The sequence below is a fragment of the Jaculus jaculus genome, chromosome 6, assembly GCF_020740685.1.
Source record: "Jaculus jaculus isolate mJacJac1 chromosome 6, mJacJac1.mat.Y.cur, whole genome shotgun sequence".
Classification (NCBI taxonomy): Eukaryota; Metazoa; Chordata; class Mammalia; order Rodentia; family Dipodidae; genus Jaculus; species Jaculus jaculus.
In genome coordinates this window covers 148,779,629-148,790,645 of record NC_059107.1, presented here as the reverse complement: position 1 = coordinate 148,790,645, position 11,017 = coordinate 148,779,629, and the positions used below count along the sequence as shown (strand labels likewise).

General features: G+C 53.2%; 1 protein-coding gene across 1 annotated transcript; it reads left to right on the top strand.

Moving 5' to 3' along the window:
- Positions 1 to 686: 686 nt before the first annotated feature.
- On the top strand, positions 687 to 10,641 carry Ckap4 (cytoskeleton associated protein 4). Its single transcript, XM_012948673.2, has 2 exons — positions 687 to 1,184; positions 8,277 to 10,641. Exons 1-2 carry the CDS (start codon positions 702 to 704, stop codon positions 9,573 to 9,575), a joined length of 1,782 nt encoding a protein of 593 aa, XP_012804127.2. The 5' UTR covers positions 687 to 701; the 3' UTR covers positions 9,576 to 10,641.
- Positions 10,642 to 11,017: the final 376 nt, after the last annotated feature.

Genomic DNA, 11,017 nt, shown 5'->3' with positions numbered 1-11,017 from the left:
GGCCTAACCTCCCCATCCCCGTCAGCGGGCTTGCAGAACAGCGCCGGGGTTGGGGGGGATCCCTTGGCTCGGGGAAGGAGAGCAGAGGGTGGGTGGTGGGGGGGGTGGGCGTCCCCTTCACTTCCTCCCAGGCGGGGCGGGGGGGAGGCGGCCTGTTGGAGGTCCACTGCCCAGGGTCACCCCGGCCCACCCCTCCCATCCCCGGTGCTCCTTCCACGCGGCTCGGCCTCCCGGGGCTGGGGCAGGGGTCGCTGGGCTACGTGGGTCTGCGCGATCGGAGCCCGCGGCCGCCGCCCTCCCAGCGTCCCTCCCTCCGCGGCGGGGTCGTGGCGGCGGCGGGAGGAGGAGGAGGAGGAGGAGGAGGACGGGGAGGAGGGGCCGCCGGCCGGCGTGCGTGGCAGGCGCTCGGGGCTCGGCCTTCCCATCCCGGGAGGCGGGGTCGGCGCCGTGGCGGCGGCGGCAACGGAGGCAGGCCCCCTCCTCCTTCTTCCTCGCCCTTCCTCCTCCTCCTCCTCCTCCTCCTCCTCCTGGGCCAGGCCTCCATCGCGGGCGCCCGCGCTCCCCGCCGCTCCGACGCCCGCGCGCCTCCCCGCCGCGCCCGCCCGCCGGAGCCCCGAGCGAGGGTCCCGGGCCACGCGCGCGCGCCCCTGCTCGAGTCGCCGTTCGTGCCGCCAGCTCCGCGGGCTCCCGCCGCCGCCGCCATGCCCTCGGCCAAACAAAGGGGTTCCAAAGGCGGCCACGGCGCCGGGAACCTCTCGGACAAGGGCGCCCACCCGTCGGGCGGCGCGGATGACGTGGCCAAGAAGCCGCCGCCGCCGCCGTCCGCGCCGCAGCCGCATCCGCAGCAGCCGCAGCCTCCGCCGCCCGCGCCGCAGCCGCAGCCGCAGCAGCAGCAGCAGCACCCGGCGCACGGCAAGGGCGGCCACCGCGGCGGAGGCAGGTCCTCGGCCGCTTCCAACGCCGCCAACGCCGCCGCCGCGGCCTCGTCGTCCGCGTCCTGCTCGCGGAAGCTCGGCCGGGCGCTCAACTTGCTCTTCTACCTCGCCTTGGTGACGGCGGCCGTCTTCTCGGGATGGTGCGTCCACCACGTCCTGGAAGAGGTCCAGCAGGTCCGGCGTGGACACCAGGACTTCTCCAGGCAGAGGGAGGAGCTGGGGCACAGCTTGCAAGGCGTCGAGCAGAAGGTGGGTTATCCCCTTCCCCGGATATCCGATCTTCCCCTCCCCTCCACCATACACACACTCCAACCGGCTGCGGTTCCTCTGGGGATCCCCCCCCCTCCACCAACTCCCGGTGTCCTCCCTGCCCAGGCCTCCCGTCCTTCCTGCCCAGGCCACCCCTCACCCCCAGTCTTAGCTGGAGAGGGCCTCACGTTCTCAGCGACCCTGGCTCCCATACTCTCCATCCGATCCCCTAGTTCCCAAAGCGGTCCCAGACTCCCCCCCCCCCCACCCACTCACCCACTTCGCTAATGGTAGAGGAATGAGACCCAGGGATGGACAACTGTGAGGATGGCCAGGCCACAGGAGGGAGGGTAGGCCAAGGGCCTGTCACAGGACATTAGCGGTGACCTGTAAGGAAGCCCTGTAGGCTCTGTGGAGCCATTCTGCCTCCCCCCCCCCCGTCTTTTTTTTTTTGCATGAGGAACCGCTGAATGGGCAGAGTTGTTTAAAAAGGAGGTTGGAAAGGAAGCCAGGGCATCCTGGAAGCCTTGGTCAAGGCCGCACCTCGGCTCTGCCAGCGAGATTCATCCGAGCAGTTTTTAATAGACCCAGTGTGGGGGCATGGGTGTGTGAGTGAGCTGGGGGGTAGCTAGCTAGCGTTCTTAGTCATTTGCTAAGTTCAGATGGAATACTGTCTATCTTTAGGCTCCTTGTCCCTAGCTGGACCAGTGTACCCATGTGGGCCTTTGAAGTAGCCTATTGCAGCTTTAAAGGAGCGGCCAAGCCCGGAATATTAGGTCATACTGGAGTGCAGTACTCTTAGACACACGTTCTTGGGGTGTGTGGAGGGCTTACTCATGTAATTTTCTCCTACAGCAACCCGGGGAAGGAGGGAGGACCCATTTTCCAGACTCTTAAAATTGAGGTTTTGGGAGAGCAAATGAATTGACAATGGCTCGGGCTAGGGAGTGGCAGATTGTGTGAGAAAAGTGAGGGCCAGTGAAGGATCCTCAGGGTCCTATTCCAGGGAGGGCTGGGCCCAAATTGCCCTTTCATCACATTTCCCCACTGTCCACGTCATTACTCAATGAAACTTCGTTGCCGGACTGAAACAAAAAATCCCGCCACTTCTGAGCCCTGGAATCACTGCCTGCTTTTCCCAGCATGCTGCTTGCCTCTGCCAAGTCTCCACTTCTGTTGAGTGTGCAGGTCCAGGAATTTCCTCTTTAAGATTGCTAGAGCAACTGGAATGAGTCAGGCTGGGAGGCGCTGCGGGCCAAGGGAGGTGACTTTTCTAAGGGAATGGTGTAGGCAGTGCTGCTTTGCCTATCCTGAATGTTGAGCCAGCCTTTTGGAAAAAAAAAAAAAATAGACACCCTGCCAGAGTCTAATACTAGCCCTTGTTTCCCTGTCTTTCATCCACCCACTTGCTAATCAATCTGGATACGTATTGAAGTCTGATAGTCGGATGGCTCTGTGGGTGTGCCGAGGGCATGGAGGAGCGGAAGACGCAAGCGACACCCGCGAAACGGCGTCGAAGTAGGCGTCAGTCAGAAGCGAGGTGGTGTGTTTCAGGAGTTTGCCTGAGCCCATATCTAGGCTCCCTGGGCGGTGCCGTCCATTTAGTGGGTGATCAGAAATGTTGGGAGAGGGAATGTGAAGAGCACCCGGGCGGGGGGACACGCTTGAGCATGTTTGAAGGACAACAGGTGGCTCCTGCCCCTTCCTGTGGCAGAGTGACATTTAGGAAACCGTGGGAAGGGAAGCTGAGAGCAGGTTGGAGACATTGCATGTCGTGCCCGGTGTCCATCCTCCGCCCCCTCAGTTCTCTGGACAAGGAGTCAGTGCTGTAAGTGGTGACAAACTCTCTTTTAGGCACGCAAGGCCCTGGATGTGCTTTTGCCTGGGCATACCATGGATTAAAAGCTTGGGTCCTGAAATCAATAAGAGCTCGGGTCCTGAAATCAAACGTTCTGGGATTTTGATGCTCATCCTTACCATTTGTACTGTACATAGTGGTTGGTGTTCAGCAAGTACCCCTTTGAGCGTCAGCCGTCACTAACACTCAGTCCATCTAGCTGTACCCCAACAAGGCTTGTCAAGGGAGGGAACCTGTCCTATTGTATCTCTGGTATCTTAGTCAGAACCCCCCCCCCCACACACACACACATAGTGGGCATCCCACATCTGCTGGCATCTAGTGCATATTGATAATAATTTCCTTTTTAGGCATATGTGTATGTACATGTGTGTGTGGTTGCATATGTGTGTGCAGGTACATAGGTTTGTGCAGGTGTGTGTGTGTGTGTGTGTGTGTGTGTGTGTGTAGGCCAGAAGACAGCCTCTTGTACCACCCTTGGGAACACTGTCCATCTTTCTGTTTTTTGAGACAGGGTCTTTCAGGTTTTAGACTGTCTGGCCAGACAGCCTAAGGAATCCTCTTGTCTCCACTGCCCACGTGCTGGGATTACAGGTGCATGCCATTACTCCTGGCATTTAAAAAAAAATTATTTGTTAGAGTCAGAGAGAAAGGGAGAGGGAGAGAGCAAGAGTGAGAATGGGCGCACCAGCCACTACAAACGAACTCCAGACCCATGTTCCCCCTTGTGCATCTGGCTAACGTGTGTCCTGGGGAATTGAACCTGGGTCCTCTGGCTTTGCAGGCAGGCACCTTAATTGCTAAGCCATCCCTCCGGCCCTACTCCTGGCATTTTTATCTGGGTACTGGACTAAGGTTGTCATGCTTGAGAGGTAAATGCTTTATCTATGGAGCCATCTCCTCAGCCCCATATCTTTTAAATAATTATTTATTTATTTATTAGAGAGGGAGAGAGAAAATGGGCATGCTGGGGTCTCTAGCCATTGCCAATGAACTCCAGATATATGTGCCACCTTGTACATCTGGCTTACTTGGGATCTGGGGAGTTGAACCTGAGTCCTCAGGCTTAGTAGGCAAGCACCTTAACCGCTAAGCCATCCCTCCAGTCCCCTCAGCCCCGTATTGATTATCATGAGCTCTTCACACACAAAGATGAACAACTTCCAACACTTGCAGTAGGGGACCATCAGGTTCCTTTTAACGTGGTGTTGGGAGTTTGGCAGGCATGGCATTAGCCACGATTTATGAAGTTGGTGGGAGGTGGGATAGCTCAGTCTTCGTCAGGCTTTGCTCTGAACTCTGTCATTCTTCGCTCTATTAAGAAAACCCTGGAAGCTGCTTGCCATGCTGCAGGTAATGTGCCCGCTGCCCCCCCCACTTCTGTCTTGGGAGCCATGCTTAGAACAGGAAAGGATTGTGATTTACTCACCTAGTTTGAGAGATCACCTCTCTCCTGGGCCTTCTCAGAATATCCCTGATGCCTCAGGTTGTATTTGGAGTAGCAGGGAAGTCGTCTTACTTTCCTGGAGTCCCAGAGAACCCTATTCTCATCTTCAGATCAGATGGATAGAGACAGAAGGGACTTTGGAGACCCATTTGCTTCCAGATGAGGAAGCTGGACCTGGAAGGCAAATGTAATTTCTTGTCAGAGCAGTCGTCGCTGTGGCTGAACTGGTCTCCAGTGCCCTGTTCACACCCTGTGTGATTTCAGCTTCTCCTCCTGTTCTTTGGCATTGGGGTTGAGGACACTGCTGGGCATCCCTGGGCTTCCCAGGTCCTCCTGAATTAAGCTAAACAATGAAGACAGTAGGTGCCGTGTGTTGCATATCCACTGTATGTGAGGCACACGTAAGCACTTAACACACAGGCATTCATAGAATCCTCACGGTGGCAATCCTACGAGTCAAGTACTATTTTTATTCCCCTCATGTAGCTGAGGAAACCAAGACAAGGTATGTAATTTGGCCCAGATGAAACCACAGCAAAGGGTTAACCCAGGATTTGCCTCCATAGTCTGGCTCCAGAGCCTAGGTTGTGTTTTTTTTTCTTTTTTTTAACTCCTCCTGGTGATAAGTGTTCAAATATAAACAAACTATATGATGGGCCCCAGTCTGAATAATCATCAGTATTTCGCCATTCTTGTTTCCTCCTATTCCCGCTTTCTGGTTAAAGATAGAGCACTTGACTCTTCACCATCCTGCAGTCTGTTGGATGCCTGCCTGGCCCCTTTGTGCTCCAGTTGCTGTTGGTGTTGGCTGTGTGATTGGATGTAACATAGGCGGAAGGCTGCTCGCGTTACTGCAGTAAAGTCATCTGGTGCGAGTGGACACAGGGCTTCAGAATAGGTTCACAGTTCAGCTCAGGCCCTCAGAAGAGCCCTTATGCCCTGGCAGACTCAGGACACATGGAACCAGGTTATGTTAAAAGGAACAAGGAACCCCTGATTGACATGTTAGTTCAAAGTATTTCTGGATTTATTTCTAACTAGTGGGTTCCTTTCCTCCCTCTCCCATTTCTTTCCTCCTTCCTTCCTTCCTTCCTTCCTTCCTTCCTTCCTTCCTTCCTTCCTTCCTTCCTTCTCTTCTTCCCTTCTTCCCTCCCTCCCTCCCTCCCTCTCCCTTTTCTTGAGGTAGGGTCTTGCTTTAGCCCAGGCTAACCTGGAATTCACTATGTAGCCTTAGGCTGTTCTCAGAGTCATAGCAATTCTCCTACCTCATCCTGAGTGCTGGGATTAAAGGTGTGTGCCATCACACTTGGCTCTCTTATTTTATTTATTTGCAAGCAGAGAGAGAGAGAGAGGGAAAGAAAGAAAGAGAGAAGATAGACAGAATGGTCATGCCATGGCCTCCAGCCACTGCAAACTAACTCCAGATGTATGTGCTACTTTGTGCATCTGGCCTTATATGGATACTGGGGAATCCAAACCTGGGTTCTTAGGCTTTGCAGGCAAACTCCTTAACCACTAAGCCATTTCTCCAGCCCAACAGTGATTTTTGAATATTATCTAACACCCAGATAAGACATCACCCAGATCCCCCCTCCTCTGCCCAAGCTGGAGTTTGATTAGGATCTCTATAAGGTATTTGATTGAAAAGTCTCATAATTTCTTTTTATCTGTACTATTTCCTGTCTTTCCTTTTTGAAGTGTACTAAGCTGTTGAATGTTGGTTGAGGGACATTGTCCCTGCAGAAATGGCCACACAGTAGACTTGGCTGGGCACACTCAGGGCAACAGCAATTGGTGATTAGATCTGTGGGTAGAGAAAGTCAGAACCACGTAGCTGGACAATTTGACTTTATTTATTTAACAGAGAAAGCAGGGGTGGGGAAGAGAGAGAAAGAATGGGCACACCAGAGCCTCCAGCCACTGCAAACAAACTCCAGACTCATGCGCCCCCTTGTGCATCTGGCTAACGTGGGTCCTGGGGAATCGAACTTGGGTCTCTTGGCTTTGTAGGCAAATGCCTTAACCGCCAAGCCATCTCTCCAGCCCCCATTTTTGTTAAAACTATTTAATATTATATGTGGCATGGTATGATCACCAGGATAACTTGTGTAGCCTTTCTGTTAAGCCAGCTCTTTTGGAAATCTCCCAGGTCAGACATTGTTCAGGATAGAAGTTACTAAGAGCTGGAGAGGTGGCTCAACAGTTAAAGGCACTTGCTTGCAACACCTGATGGCCAGGGTTCAAATCCCTTGCACCCATGTAAAGCCAGATGCACAAAGTGGCGCATATGCCTAAAGTTTGTTTGCAATGGCAAGAGGCCCTGGCGCACCCATACTCCTCCAATCTCAAGTAAATAAAAATCTTTTTTAAAAGGAGTGGATGTGTGACAGCAATGAAAGTCACCATGTTTTCACAAGCCAGACAGCACTTAAGAGCTAAGAGGTTGTCTGACATATGACTTGCCTTTTCAGAGGAGGTTATTGAAGTCTAGGGCGAACAATGACTTGTTCATGGCCACACAGCTAGAAGTGGCAAGCAGACCCAGTCTTATCTCTTCGCTGTGCACCTAGTCTCTTCATGTGCCTTACTTAGCTTCTGACAGTGTGTGAGTGTGGAGCTCAGTTTCAAGAGCTAGAAGGCCAGCTCAAAGTGGGGGAAAGAGAGGGAGGGCAAGAATGCTGGTTGGCTCAAACTGAAAAGTTTAAGAGTAGATGGGGCTGAGAGGTGCTCAATGGTTAAAGGTGGGTGCGTGCAAAGCCTGATAGCCTAGGTTCAATTCCCCAGCCACTCACATGAAGTTGGATGGAAAAAGTGGCACAAGTACCTGGCATTCCATTTGCACTGGAAAAAGGCCCTATGCATGATTACATGCATACACGTGTGCACACAGATGAATAAATTTTAAAAAATATTTATTTATTTACTTGAGTGAGAGAGAAAGAGTAAGAGAGAAAAGGGCAGAGTGACAGAGAGAGAGAAAGAGAGAATGGGGGTGCCAGGGCCTCCAGCCACTGCAGATGAACTCCAGATGCATGTACCACCTTGTGCATCTGGCTTATGCGGGTCCTGGGGAAGCTAGGTCCTTAGGCTTTGCAGGCAAGTGCCTTAACCTCTAAGCCATCTCTGCCCAATTTTTTTTGTGGGGGATTTCAAGGTAGGGTTTCACTCTAGCTCAGGCTCTCCTGGAATTCACTATGTAGTCTCAGGGTGGCCTTAAACTCAACAGCGATCCTCCTACCTCTGCCTCCAGAGTGCTGGGATTAAAGACGTGTGCCTGGCCCCAGTTTTTCTTTAAAGAGTACATTCCTTCAGGAACAGCTGCAGCCAGGGTTCAGTTCTGCCTCAGAGCCTGATCTTACATCCCTCAGCTCTGCTTCTGTCGCTTGACTGCTGGAGGGGCATCGATGACTCACGTGCTTGTCTGAGCAGCTCCAGGGTACCTCATCTTAAAAGATGTTAGCATAAGTCCTGGGATTGCCTCCTTGGACTACCTGCCACACCACGTGCCCATGCCCGGGTTAGTCATTTTGGCTCTGAGTGGTAAGTGTTAGGGGAGGTGGATGGAACATGCCGACTGATGAGTCAGGATAATACGCAATGCTAGAGCAGTTGGACGGGACACTTGGGCTGGTTCCCACATCTATATGAACTACTTGTGGATGGAGAGTCCTTCAGGGAAAGATGGAAAAGGAGGGATCTGGAGGGTTAGGCAGACTGGAAAAGCGGGAAGCGGCTGTGAACACACCCGGACTGTTCTCTGCAGCTAACCTCTGGATCCTGGTTGCAGGTGCAGTCTCTGCAAGCTATGTGTGGGACCTTCGAGTCCATCCTGAGAAGCTCCCAACACAAACAAGACGTCACCGAGAAAGCCGTGAAGCAAGCCGAGAGCGAGATCAACCGGATCAGCGAAGTTCTGCAGAAGCTCCAGAATGAGATCCTCAAAGACCTGTCGGACGGGATCCACGTGGTGAAGGATGCGCGCGAGCGGGACTTCACATCCCTGGAGAACACGGTGGAGGAGCGGCTGACGGAGCTCACCAAGTCCATCAATGACAACATCGCCATCTTCACCGACGTCCAGAAGCGGAGCCAGAAAGAGATCAACGACGTGAAGGCCAAGGTTGCTTCTCTGGAAGAATCTGAGGGGCTCAAGCAGGACCTGAAAGCCCTTGAGGCAGCCGTAAAGGAGATCCAGGGCTCCGTGGGGTCCAGGGAGAGGGAGATCGAAGCCCTGCGGAGCTCCCTGCAGACCATGGAGTCCGACGTCTACACCGAGGTCCGGGAGCTCGTGAGCCTCAAGCAGGAGCAGCAGGCTTTCAAGGAGGCGGCCGACAGGGAGCGCCTGGCCCTGCAGGACCTCACGGAGAAGCTGCTAAGGTCCGAGGAGTCGTCCTCCCACATCCCGGAGGCCATCCGGAGGCTGGAGGAAGAGCTGAGCCGGCTGAAGGCCGAGGCCCACGTGCCGGAGGAGGAAGCCGGCGTCTTCAGAGACTCCAGCGCCTTGGACGCGCTGCACAGACAGAGCCAGGGCCTGGACTCCAGGCTCCGGAACGTGGAGGACGGCGTCCACTCCGTGCAGGCCGAGTCCGCGCACCACGCCAAGAGCCTGGAGTCGCTCCTGTCCAAGAGCCGGGAGCACGAGCAGCGCCTGGCCGGGCTGCAGGAGCACCTGGACGGCCCGGGCTCCTCGTCCGAGCTGGCCGGCACCGTGAGGGGCCTGGGGGAGGCCCAGCTGACCCTGTCCAGCGACTTGAAGGAGCTGAGGCGGAGCACGGCGGAGCTCCCCGGCGCCGTGGAGGCCCTGCGGGAGCAGGTGCGCGCGCTGCTCGGCCAGGACCGCGGCCAGCTGCCCCCTCAGGACCTGCTGGACAGACTCTCTTCCCTGGACAACCTGAAATCCTCAGTGAGCCAAGTGGAGTCGGACTTGAAAATGCTCAGGACTGCTGTGGACAGTTTGGTGGCCTACTCGGTCAAAATCGAAACCAACGAGAACAACCTGGAATCGGCCAAGGGCTTACTGGACGACCTGAGGAATGACCTGGATAGGTTGTTTGTGAAAGTGGAAAAGATTCACGAGAAGATCTAAACGTGTGTGCAGGGAGAGAATTTATAGTCCAATTTATTCTGACCAAAAAAAAAAAAAAAAAAAGAAAAGAAAAAAGAAAAAAAAAGTGTCGTTCCCTCCCATGTGCCCTCCCTGCAGTTTCTTGTCCCCCCTGTGAAAAGCAGTAGACAGCCTGAACACCAAAGCATTGTGTCCTGTGCCCACTTAACTTATTTGCAGTTATCACCACACACCTTTGGTTCCTTAAGTTCTCTGCTTCTGCTGCTAGGTGGGTCCCAGAAGGCCCAGCCCCTGGGGTAACAGGCAGCTTTTACAAGGGACATGTTTATTGTCAGAAAAACGGGAGGCTTCAGTTGAGGATTAACAGAAGCAGATTAACCTCAAAAAAAAAAAAAAAAAAAATCCTGTCTGGCTGACAGATCTCAAGTTTAAAACAATGGAGGGTACTTTTGTTTCTAGTTGCCTTTAAGGAAAATCAATTTTACTTTTTTATATTCTTGGCTGAAGTTTTTATGAGACGTTCCTTGTTGTCTTCCACTTAGAACTGGCTCAGGCTCATAGATGTCGGCTCTGGGTGGGGAGGGGAGAAGCCCCCATCTTTTGAAAGGAAGGAAGTCCACTACTTGAGGCTTCCCTTCAGAGGCATGGGTGTCTTTTCCCCTCTGGAATCATCTAGTGATCTCACCAGTAACTATGCAAAGAATCCAGGCAGTTCTGAATGGGAAAATACCACACCCAGAGGCTCAGGGTCATTTTGCCCCTGGTGGTCTTAACTGTACCAACCCCTTCATGGGGGTCACAAAATAGTGCAGAAGTTTAAAATCCCAGACAGGAGAACCTTTGGGCTCTTTGAAAAAAAAGTGTTTTGAGTTGTACTGTCCATAAAAGAATGGGGTGTCTCCCTGGGGAATGTAGGCCAAGTCTTTTTTCCCCGGTGACCCTGAAGAGGTCTGCTGTCGGCTAGCTCCATCTGTCCGTGAGGATCGTGTGCACTGCTTTTCTGTAATTGTTCGCTGTACCCCGGCCCTTTGAGCTGTATTGTTCTTTAATGGCTGTCTTGCCCTTCCAAAAAAAAAAAGAAAATGAAAAAAAAGAAAGAAAAAGATGAAAGAAAGTAAAAGAAAAAAAGTTTTAGTTTACTGTGAAATGGACTGTACGGCTTATTTACAGTATTTTTAATTCTTAATAAACACTTGAGCTTTGTTACGCCTTTTCCAGAGTGTGTGCTTTCTGAGAATTTAGCAATTAAGAGGTATTTTTTTAAAAATCAGCACGAAGTATTAAAGATTAGGAAGTTGGGGCTGGAGAGATGGCTTAGCGGTTAAGCGCTTGCCTGTGAAGCCTAATGACCCCGGTTCGAGGCTCGGTTCCCCAGGTCCCACGTTAGCCAGATGCACAAGGGGGCGCACGCGTCTGGAGTTCGTTTGCAGAGGCTGGAAGCCCTGGCGCGCCCATTCTCTCTC